Source organism: Chiloscyllium plagiosum, unplaced genomic scaffold (genome assembly GCF_037043375.1).
Source record: "Chiloscyllium plagiosum isolate Xiang-an unplaced genomic scaffold, Cpla_swu_hap1 HiC_scaffold_27, whole genome shotgun sequence".
Lineage (NCBI taxonomy): Eukaryota > Metazoa > Chordata > Chondrichthyes > Orectolobiformes > Hemiscylliidae > Chiloscyllium > Chiloscyllium plagiosum.
This window is the reverse complement of record NW_028270165.1, coordinates 66,332,195-66,344,473: the sequence shown is the minus strand read 5'-3', so window position 1 is coordinate 66,344,473 and position 12,279 is coordinate 66,332,195. Positions and strand designations below refer to the sequence as shown.

The window sequence follows — 12,279 nt, the reverse complement described above, 5'->3', positions numbered from 1 at the left end:
TTGGTTTTTCTTCATCCACCTAGTCTTATCCGCTTAATATCTGGAACATTTCGATCAGTTAACACTTAACTTTCTCTTTCCTAATTTGCATACTGTCTGCTCATGCTGCTATTGCTGTATTATGTTAAACTACCTAACTCTTCGGATCTCACTTTCCAGAACTTATCTGCCAGCATGCATCTCCGTTTCTTGTTCTCAGTGTTGTGGGTTACAATTTCTGTCAGTGATACTCATCTTTTCCTCCAGGTCAAATTCGTGGTGATTATGACGATGTTGAGGATGAAGATGCTAAATTAGAGGAAGGCCAGTTACAACTGGACAGTGATCCTGATGAACCCCTCACATTGACAGATGCTGACAGTTGTCTTTGTTCACTTGGTGAGTTGAATTTCCGATACTTGCATCTTATCCAGCTCTCTGTGCATTTACACTGCCTTCACTCCTTTCCATTTTGTGATCAATATAATTTTTAGTGAAAATCCAAGAACACTATCCAAAGCTATCTGAGCCTTATCTCCACAAGGTGTCACGAAAGAAGCGCATTAGCACTTGGAAGGGAAATTAATTTCAATAACACGAAGAATTACCTTTGAAAAAGCAAGTTCGATGATCTTGATCATACACTACGTTTTATAGCTCTTTGAATTAATTCCAAATCTGCAAAACAATGAATCAATAACTGGCTGGTTGGAGAATTTGAAAAATGGGGTTTTAAGAGCTCGACCTTTTAAATGTTTTAGTTCTTTGTGGTCACTGGGAATACAGAGCCTGAAGACCTTCACTTGTAAAGTACAAATAGAGGCGTGTTTGATCTGTTTATTCTGAGGAACTGCACTCACACCCATTCCCGAGGAAGAATGAGTCTCTCTAAGTTGAACATCATAAAGGCCAGCAACTCGTGTCATCCAGATGAAAACCCAGACCATCCAATCAGCATCTCAGCTATTTAAATCTTGAAAACTGGCCATTGGAAGAAATTTGTTACAGTATTCCTGATTTCCCGACTGATCAGCTTACATCATTCTCCACATTCTCTCCCACTGAGTTCGTTTCTCTGACTTGTTTAATTATCTGTCGTGGTATCTCACCTTCAACATGTGCCTTTCACCACACTGCCAACGAATCTCTGGCATTTTCACTGAAGAAGGGTCATGGGAGACGTAACATCAACTCTGCTGTCTCTCTATTGATGATGCCAGACCTGTTGAGTTTTCTAGCAATTTCCTTTTCTGATTCTGTTTCTGTTTGCCACCATCCACATTTCTTTAAGTGTTCTGCATCTCCTCTCAAACTTGCTTCCTCTTTCACTTCACTGTATGTAAACTAGCTGGCTAAATCTCTGCGAATTCTATAATGTAATGGTGTGTTTGAATCGCTTCGATACATTTTCAAATGTTGCAATACTTCCATAAATCCTATCTAAGTCACAGATAAAAACCTAACTGACCGTGAAAATGATTAAATATCGTTGTTCATTATTATCAAACTGATGATCGTGTCAATAACAAGGAGACAGGTTAACAATGAAAGACAACATTTTCGAAGCGATTTGAGGAAATTATTCATTTCACAGAGGCTGGTGGGTGTCTGGAATGTGTGGAATGCTGGAATTTGAGACAGTTATAGGTCTTAACAGTTTTTTTGACAGTACAGACTCGATGCTCTGAAGGAAATTTACTGTACTGCATGATTCGATAGCTTCATAAAACAGCCTGTGATATGGCTGCGATCCTCCTGAACGCCAAGCCAGCATAGTCTGGAAACCTTGAAAGGAGTCATTTTGTGACTTGAATCATACCAGCCCAGGTTACCACTTGCAATGGCAAGCCTTGCAATGTTACTTCTTTTGCCCTCTCAGGAAACCCATCCTTTTCCTACTGATAACTCATGTATCTATGGTGCCTTTGGTATTGACATGCAGTGAAATTGTAATGCAAACTTTTACAACGTACCCATCCAACCAATAAGAACTACCTTTTACTATAAGTTCCAGTGTTTCTAATGGAGAAGACAGAATGGGATTCTTTGGCTTTCTACTGAATTCTGAAATACACTGAGCATTATTTAATGTTGAAAATCACCATAGAAAGCTCGACATTTATTTTTCAGTCAACCGATTGATAGATGCGATGGGAATGTTCCAATTAGTCAGCAAAACAATTTTTACCGTGTCACAGAGATTATTGAAATTGTTTCATCAGTGTGAAAGAAAGCACAGGCACTTCTTAATGTTGAACGTTTTACCAACATCCTGTTTGCAAAATCATACATGAGCCAGTCATGTGATTTTGGAAATGTCATCTCTGTTGTAATTCAGTATAAGGCACAGTCAGCATATGCACATAAACTCCTGCAAATCTGAAGGCGACAATTACTATATAATAAGTTCAGTGACTGTTGTTTGTTGAATAAATATTGACCGCGTGATCCCTTGCTGGTTACTCCTCTGCCACACTTCAGAATAGGTTCCAGGCTGTCTTTTGCATACAGGTGAGTGCACAGATAGAGATACAAGTCAACGTGCCTTCCAAATATGGCCCATCATCAGACAGACATTGCAGAGGCAGATTTAACCTTTGATTCCCCGAACTCCTGGAGTGTCAGCTTCAGCTGGGAATTAGCAGGTTCATGTGCTGTTAATGGAGTCACAGGTGACTTGAACTCAAGTGGACTCAAATTATTATATTTATCTTTTCAGGTAAATGTTAGAGTCTATTTCAACACGGGATGGCCGGAGACAGATAATATCGCGAGAAAATCACAGATTATCGTTTCGAAACGACTAAATAATTTTCTCAACACAAACTGCATTTGATTGTAATTCATCAGGATTTACTTTGGCTTTCAAATGATTATATTTGCATTCTCGATCCTTGTAAACTTCAATTGTGTGTGTTTTAATGAGTTGGAAGTGAAAATAAACAGATTGATTTTTAGTTATGTTTATGTGTATAAATATATATATATATTTATAATGCAGATCATTTCTCAGTGTGAATTAATTTGCTCACTGTTGTGGATAGTGGTCCTTTGGTTTATCAAAGAAGTATTGAAGAAATTCCACGTGCAATGCTTTGCTTTCTCATACTCCATGAAGGAGGTTTTCAAACATGTCGAGTCAAAACATTCTACGACTTTTTTTTTCCACTGTTCATTGAATGAAATGTTTCCCTCCATCGCCATATTCTCGATGGACTGGGGTTATGTCTCTAAGTGATGATGCATAATGCAGGTTGCAGGTCATCAGTTAAATTTCGGTGATTGCAAGTTTGTGTTGGGATTCTGTGTCCGTTTGTGGATTTCAGTGCCGCAGCGCATGTGCGTGAGGGGCAGTGAGTGAATAAGAGTGGATAGAATTATCTATGATTGTGCAGCTGTATCTCTGAGTGTGAGTGTATTTGCTTGTGTGAGTACTTTGGAAGGCTAATTGAAGGAAGTAAATAGATGGGAACTTAGAAAAATTAACGTAAGGATGGATCTCAGCCTGAGGGCTGCAGTTCTCTGAAAGTGGCAACGCGCACAGGTAACATGGTCAAGTAGTCATCTGCCAAGCTTTCCCACAACATTCCGGACATATGGTCTAATTTTTATGAAGTCAGATAGATTTTTAACGAACATTAATGAGGCCTCATTTGGAATATTGCACACAGTTCAGGTCGCCATATTGCCGGAGGTATATGGAGCTGAAAATGTGTTGATGGAAAAGGGCACCAGGTCAGGCAACATCCAATGAGCAGCAGAATCGACGTTTCGCGCATGAGCCCTTCTTCAGCCTTTCTTCTCCTGCTCATTGGATGCTGCCTGACCTGCTGCGCTTTTCCAGCAGCACATTTTCATCTGCAATCTTCACTTTCTCCGAAGAGTAATATGGAGGCTTTGTAAAGGCTACAGAACTTTTAAGTCAGGATGTTGCTTGGCTGGGAGGGTATTATGTTCAAGGACATATTGGACAAACTTAGCTTGTTGTCACTTGAACTTCCGAGGCTGAGGGGTTTCGGGGGGGGGCGGGGGGCGGGGGTGGTGGTGGGTGGAAGGGGGGGGGGGGGAGTCGGGGAGAACTGGAGGTCGCTTACACAATGAAGAGAGGCACGGATAGAATTGTCAGAGAGTCGGAATCTTTTTGTCCCAGGTTAGAAATATCAATTAGTATGGGACATACATTAAAGGTAAAACAGGTAAATTTAAAGGCGATGTGAGGGACACGTTTATTTAACATAGACGTTTGTATGTGTGTGGAATGTGGTGTCAGAGAAGGTGATGATGACACATACAATAGCAACTGTTTACGAGGCGTCTTGACAGGCTTATGAACAGGCAGGGAGTCGAGGGATACGGATGATGTGGAGGGAAAAAGTTTTTAGTTTAGAAACGTGTCATTTATTCCACAGACGTGGAAGGTTTCAACGTCAATTCCTGTGGTGGATTGTTCCTTTTTCTTTTATACATTGATGTGGGATAGCTTAGCTTTTTCTATCACTTATAGCCTGTACTATTGATCGTGAAAGTAAATTTGATTTTTAGCTTCACTAGGTTGACGTCCCATTGTTAGATGCGCGCTCAAAATATTCAAACAATTGGCAAGAACCCGCAGAATCTGACACGTCAGAAAGTCCTTACCACTGATGGAGCAGGGTGCAGCTATGGGATCCTGTCCAATGTGTGGTGCAGTATTGGCAGGGCCTTGCAAACTGGGAGGTGGGGATCTAAATATACGGGGAGGGGTCAGAAATTTTGCGCTGCACGACATAATTGGGAAGGTTACATTTTTGTTAGTGGAAAGTTGGAGGTCACAACATTTTGGAGGGACACAAATTCTGGAGATGAAATTTTTGAAGGGTGCACTTTGGAGAGAGAGCAGAAATTCTGAGTCAATATCTTGAAGTCAAAAATGGGGAAAGAAAGAGAGATGGCGAGAGAAAAAAAATTAAACAAGGCAGAAGGTGAAAAAAAGGAACAATGTTACAGAGATTATGCCTGTGCCTGTCTCTCTGGGCAGTGTGATGTCTGCTGTTTTGGGGTTGAGTCCACTGAAATGAGGTTAACTCCTTCACACCTTTCTCCTTGTCTGTCCCTCGTGTGGTTAAAGTGATACAATGCCAATGATCATGTAGACATATGCTGACATGTGTGCGCCACTGTTTTTTTGTGTACTTCTGCCTGTTTGTCAATCTTTGACTGGAATGAGGCACGCTTAGTACTGGAGTGAAGTTTGAAAGTGTGAATGAATCAAAAAGCGAATCAACAAAGGCTCAGAATTTCTCTCTCCATTTTGTGTTTAATGTCATACAATATCGTCGGGGCCTACAGAGTACCCACAGCGACACACACCTGGGAAACTGAGAACCGCGAAGCTTCAAATCAGCAGCTGAGCATGACAGTCCCTGTGCAGGATTCAGAGCTGGCCCATCTTCTCACCGTAATCGCCCTGACGACAATGAATCAGGTAATCCACGAGGAAGGAAAAGGATGGCTACCTCACTGTGGAGAGTGTCCAATACTACCCACACACCAGTGAATGCAGGGATTTTCCCATTGACAAAACCGAATTTTAACAGATGGAAAATCCTGGAATTCCCTCACTGAGGGCATTGCGGGTCGATGAACAGCACATGGGTTGCAGCGGTTCAAGAAGATTATCAAATGATACAGCGGGTCATGGATCAGTTGCAGAGTTTAAGCCGGGGAAGTGTGAGGTGTTGCACTTTGGGAGATCAAACGTTAAGAGGGCGTCACAGTGTTTCAGCTGTTGGCACTGTAGCCTCACATTGCTGGGCATGTGAATTCAATTCCACGCTCGGGTGATTGTCTATGTAGAGTTTTCTGATTTCTCCCATATCTGTGTGATTTCAAAGGTTAAGTAAATTGGCCTTGCTAAATTGTTCACAATGTAGGGAATCTAACCTAATCTAATCTAATCAATGTTAAGGGACATGTTGGTTTGGAAGATTTCTCATGTGAAATAAGTTACGGGGGGATGTGTCTCGGTAGGATGCTCTTCAGAGAGCCGATGTGAACTCAATGGGCCGAATGGCCATGCATCGACATTCACGGGACTCGAACCTAAGATTTTACAGTTCATGACAGGCCTCCAAACAACATTTACGAACGGTAGGCTCCTGGGGTGTAAAAGGAATAGCTCCCTGAAGGTGGCCACACAAGTAGATAGGTTGGTAAAAAAAGGCATGTCGCATGTTTGACATTATCGCTCAGGGGATGGAGCGCAAGAGTCAGGACGTGATGGAGCAACTTTATCAGACTTTGCTGAGGCCACACTTAGAATGTTGCATTCAATATTGTTTGCCGCATTACAGGAGATTCGAGAAGGTTTTGGAGAGGGTGCAGAAGAGGTTCAGCAGTGTGCTTCCTGCCTTAGAAGATATTTTCTTTTGATCGCGGGAGGATGAGGGGGATCATGATAGAAGTTTACAAAATGATGACAGGGATAGGTAGAGTTGACAGTCAGAATATTCTCCCCAGAGTTCAAAATTCGAACACTAGAGGGCATGCATTAAAGGTGAGATGGGGAAAGTTCAAAGAAATACGAGGTGCAAGGTTTTTGTTTCAGACAGAGAGTGGCATTTGACTGAAACGGACTGCTAAACGTTGTGGTCGAGTCAGAGATGATAAAGGCGTTTAAGAGGCTTTTAGAGCAGGACATCAATAAGCAAGGAATGGAGGGATATAGACCGTGGGCAGACACAAGGGATTAGTTTAATTTGGCGTCGAGACAACGCAGCATCATGGGACAAAGGGCCTGTTGCTTTGCCGTACATTTCAGTGTTCTAAAGAAGCTGCTCACGTAAAGTGTCTTGTCTATTGTGCTATTGCCAGCAGATTGGGCACAGTCCTATCAGTTTTGGGCACTACCATTGCCAATGCATTGGGAAATTTGCTGGTATCTTTGAGCGTTGCCTGGTTTATTTTCCCAGGACTACTGAGCGCCTTGAACAATTTGAGAAAAGGGATATTTCAATGCACTCGTCAACTGTTCTCTAAACTTATTCTGGGTCACGGCATAAATCACTGTGTTTGTACAGCAACTGAGGAGCTGTAGCATGAAGCCTAATTCCTGGACAAAATCATGTATCCAGACAGACCAATAGCCTAAAAACACCATTCGGTTCCAAATCGAATATAGCATTATCATTATCCACAGCAAGATGAAATTTGCTGAGATAACAAATAGTAAAATGATGGATTTCCTTCGACTCTCCATTTCTGGGTCTCTGGCACTCTGGCGAATAAGTCTCTTACGTGCTTTGCTACTCATGAGAATGTGCCGGACGGTGAAAACATTCAGCAGCAGAATCAGGACGAAGGGGAGAGCTGGGGTGAGAATATGATGGAGAAACTCAATTGTGACCCAGACACGAGATTCCTGCACAACATTTGTGACACGGCAAAACCAGGGCCTGTTCATCAACCAGTACCGATTTGTTAACATAAAATACCAGAAAGTGTTCTTAAAACAGCTCAGCACAGTCACTGTTCCGAGAAACACAGGTACTGTTTTCTCATTGCAATATTTGCTTTTCAGCTCCTGGCAACATATGGCCAAAAATCGATCAAAGGTGAAAATGACAGTGAACCAAACAGAACAGTCAGTAACTGCATAAAGCAGGACTGCATGGATGTTACACACAGGGACGGTCTCCAGGAAGACAAAGTGGATATAATAAACGATTGGTCTATGTCTCAATATCAAGTCGAAGATAATAACCAGTAGGTCTGTCGTTGCCATAGCCACAAGATAACAGGTGACACATTTGGAGAGACCACACTTGCTCCGAGACAGGATCACAATCGTCACTATGTTAACTGTGAGGAAGGACAGTTATATTACATGAGGTGCACAAAACCCGACACAATACTCAAGGTAAGGTCTTACTAACTCCTTATCTATTTGCAGCAGTACATCTGTACTTTTATAATTCAGTCCTTTTGCAATGAATGCCAGGATTCCATTTGTGATTCTTATTATACCCGACAGCCGAATGCCGACTTTTTTGGATTCGTGCACAAGGACACTATTGTCAAGTGGAAAGTATTTATGGTCACTTTAAAATAGAAATTGTGTTGGGAAATTTGAAGTTTACTTAAAGTGGAGTCTCGGCTGCCGTAATGGAAAATTTGGGAGATGGGTTGTTCCAGCATAGGTACACATAGGCACATGGATACCTGGTTGCTGTTTTGGCAGCAGTTAGGATTTGACCTATTAGTTGAAATTGTGCCCAGGATACCAGAAGCCAATGAAAATTGAATTTTATTGATTTGCCACCTTGAAATATATCAAATTACAAGCATTTAATGAGTCATGGGGTGTATATAAACCCGGGTATTGAGTTAGTGACCGATCTCTAGAAAGATATTACCTCTGTGGGTAAAATTTACTGAGGAAGAGCAGAAGCAGAAGAAAAAGAGGTTACAATTTTGAGAGTTACTGGATCTGGTCAGTTTCTAATCGCAAGTGACAAAAACATCTGCATACATTCTGACATGTTACCCGAGTGGGTGACATTTTGTGGAAAAAAAATGACAGTAAATCGCTTGTGTTAGTTCTGACACCTGACAAAACCAGACCATTTTGTGTGGACTTTTGGAAGATCAACGCCGTGACAAAATCGTCTCCTATTCATAACCAAGATTGGAAGACTGTGTAGAGAAAGTTGGAAAAGCCACTTAGATCATAATCTTGGACTTGCTGCATGGTTAGTGGCAGGTAGCCACATCAGAGAAAGCAAACCAAATGAGCTATATCAATTCAAAGTGATGCATTTTGGAATGAAGAACGCATCAGTCACATTCCAAAGACTCACAAATGTAGTTCTGGCCGGATTAACAAATTATGCACTTTATGTGAATGATCTCGTGATCTTTATCGAGTCATACAAAAATCACATGGTACAGTTGGCAGAGCTCTTGGAACGATTAAGTGAAACAAAACTGGTAATAAACCTAAAGAGCACCCAAGTCGCAAAGACAAAGGTGACGTTCTGCGGATTGAACATAAGTCATGGAAAGTTAACCCTAAGGAACGTGAAGACTAAGGGCGTCGAGAAATTTCCATCACGATCCTCGAAGAAAGAGGTGCATCAAACGGAATCTACCAGAAGTTTGTTCCAAACCTCAGCTGTCTCGTGACAATACTGATGGATTGTTGAGCAGAACAACGCCAAGAGGCATTTGGGAATTTAAAAGATGTACTAACAAATGCATCAGTTTTAGCAGCACCAAATTGCTTAAAACCCTTCAAAGTTGCAACTGATACTCGCGATTTTGGAGTTGGATCTGGACTGCTGCAGGAAGATGATGACGGAATTGAACAGCTCGTTGGCTACTTTTCAAAAACACCTTAATATCTACCAGACAAAATACTCCACCGTCGAAAAAGAAGTTTTAAGTTTGGTACTGAAGTTACAACATGTTAAATTTTATGTGACAAGCAACGCGTTGGAGAAATTGTGTATACAGGACACTATCCTCTTACATTCCTGGAAAGATTGAGTGCACAATGGACAAAAGCATTCACCGAACGGTTCTAATTCAATTTCCCAGCCCTTGGTTCATGGTGTAGTCTGCTTTAGAATCGCAATGGCTTCATCAATCTGATGAAGGTTCTTGGTTATTGCAGATGCTGAATTCCAAATGGCCATCATCCTCCATTACATTAACTGGCTCTTTCCGCATGAATAATTCAATGCCAAAATCACAGAGTCATCACCTCAACTCGAGTCAGCTCGAGGCTGAGCGAATTCTAACTTTTTGTAAGAAGAAAATAGAATCAAGGGGAGAAGGCAGGAAAATGGAAATCGAAGAGGATCAGATTTGTCATTGAATAGGTCAAATTACCTTTCTCTTCTATGGTGTAGATCTGTATGTTTCTATGACTTATGCTATTGTGATGCAGAGGGAATGGGGTTCAGAGCTAGCTCTGGGAAAGGGATGGAGAAAATGGCACTGGAGTTGAACGAGCTACCCGAGAACTGATGGATGGATGACGTTTGTGTCACAGAGTCACACAAGAAGCAAACAGATCCATCGGCCCAACTTGTCCATACCGACCACGATTCCCAATATGATCTAGTCCCATTTTCCTTTAAGCCATTCTGAACCCATATACCCATCCAGATCCCTTTTGAATGTTGTAATTGGACCAGCCTCCACCACTTCCTCTGGCAGCTCATTCTACACACGAATGACATGAAAAAGCTGCCACTCATGTAAGGCTTGCCTCTCTTACCTTGAGTTTATGCCCTTTAGGTTTGCACTCCCCCACCCTGGGTGTGTGTGTGGGGGTTTGTGGTGCGGAGCCTTGCGTGTACATGTTATCTATGTCCACCGTGACTTCATAAACCTTTTTAAGGTCATCCTTCAGTCTCCTACAGTCCAGGGAGAAATAAGTCCCAGCCTATCTAACCACTCCTGACAACGCAAACCTTCCAGTTTAGATAACAGCGTTGTAAATAATTTCTAATTTCTTTCCAATTAATAATATCCTTCCTTTAGCAGGGCGAGCAGAATTGCGTGTGGAACATCAAATGCGGCCTTACTGGATGTTATGGCTTCACCAGATACATACCAGGAACGCCGACAAAAGCCAGAATGGGGTAGTAGACGCCCTGAATAATCCAAAGCACGTCCTGAATCCGTGATGTTAGAGATATCCAATCCTGGGAAAGCCAGTAAAGTCCATCGTAGAAACTTCTATCCATTGTCTTAATGATCCCAGTTGGTCACTCTCAGAATCCAATCTCTTGCTCTCTCTGTCCAGACACTGGTTCCCGGATAGTGAGGGACCTGGCACTGCCGCTGGCATGGCAGGGTAAAAGGCCGTAAGGAGTCCCTCATTATTAAAGGAGGGAAGCGCCCTCCAGGGACACAACGAAGATCTGTTGAGACTGATGTTAATGATAGATGATGAACAAACAGGTTCCATTAACCCATCCAATTCCAGGAGCGTTCTACGCCACAAGAAAACTGAATATCGTCTCTGGAGAAGGAGTGCGCGGTGTCCACCAACACCCTTGAGCTGTTCAGGGTGAGATGGGCACTGCAGGGGGTGGAGTGTATTATTTCCCCCTCCAACTCCGTTTTGATTTAATTCCTACCCTCCCCTTCACTGTTTGATCACACAGCATTGCCCTTTGATGTGAACAGCACTACTTGTCACTGATAACTTGGGTGTTTCTTTTCTTCTTAGTGGTTGATATTGAATAAAGCTTTGTACACTCTATGTCTTCCACTGTGTCTCACACCTGCACACACACAGCATGGAAAAAAAAGAAGAATAAAGAAAGGTAGGTTCTGTTCATTCTGAGAGCTGGATCTGAGGGAGCTGGATCATTGTCAAGGACTTTCCACATGTAAATAAAAGATTTTTAAAAATCAGGAGTGTCAGGGGTTTTACTCAGTCAGGGAGCTGGCTCTATGGCAACTGGGTCACTGTCACGTACAGTCAATAAAAGAAAAAAAAAGTAAACTGAATATCTTCCCAGATTCATTGCTACATGTGCGAGTCAATGAAGGTGTGCATAGGGGAAAGTGAAGTAATAGTGACTGTCACTTTTCAATATGTCTCTGAAATTGGAGTGAGGTCAAGGAATAGAGGGTTATAGATAGTCTATCCCGTTTAGTAAACAACAATGGATTTGCTTTATTTTTCATTCGTTCACTGGACCCAGGATATCGTAGGTTGGACTCAACATATATTAACCTGTACCTCGTTTCCTCCATGAGAAAGTGGTGGTGTGCGACTTGGAGTGGAACTAGATGAACAAGAGGTCATAGATATGGGGATCGCCAGGCCCTGCAATTTCCCCTCTAAGTCAGTCACCATCCCACTTGGAAATCTATCGCCATTCCTTCAGTGTGGCTGAGTCAGAATTTTGGAATTCCCTCCCTAACAACATCATTCATTTAACCTAAACCACATGGACATCAGCGGTTCAAAAAAGCAGCTCACTACCAACTTCTCACGCACTGAAACGAACACATGCACACACACGTGCAGACACATAAATCCAGGCACATGCATGTAGAGATACCTACAAACAAATACCTGATGTCTCTGGGTAGATTCGTGGATAAAGGATTCATCTGCTAAATAAAGCCATGCTCATTTGTACAATAAACTTATGTTAATTTGCACAACGGATCTGTTCAATCACACGATGTTAATTTGCAAATAGGAATGTAACGATCCGTGCTTGTGTGCATGAGTGAGTGTCAGTGAATGAGTATTATCAGGAGTGTGAATGCGATTGTCTCTGCGGGTATTAG

At 42.1% G+C, this 12,279-nt stretch overlaps 1 protein-coding gene across 1 annotated transcript; it reads right to left on the bottom strand.

The window, feature by feature from the left end:
• Positions 1-6,931: 6,931 nt before the first annotated feature.
• Positions 6,932-10,718, bottom strand: LOC148144513 (putative G protein-coupled receptor 139). Its single transcript, XM_087974801.1, has 2 exons — positions 10,580-10,718; positions 6,932-7,818 (listed from the first exon to the last, which is right to left on the bottom strand). Exons 1-2 carry the CDS (start codon positions 10,710-10,712, stop codon positions 6,932-6,934), a joined length of 1,020 nt encoding a protein of 339 aa, XP_087830927.1. The 5' UTR covers positions 10,713-10,718.
• Between the last annotated feature and the right edge of the window lie 1,561 nt (positions 10,719-12,279).

Coding starts and splice junctions, on each gene's coding strand:
- LOC148144513 (XM_087974801.1), bottom strand. CDS start 10,712: ATGGATAGAAGTTTCTACGATGGACTTTACTGGCTTTCCCAGGATTGG. Junction 7,819..10,579: donor GGCTTTTGTCGGCGTTCCTG/GTATGTATCTGG, acceptor CCTTCCTCACAG/TTAACATAGTGACGATTGTG.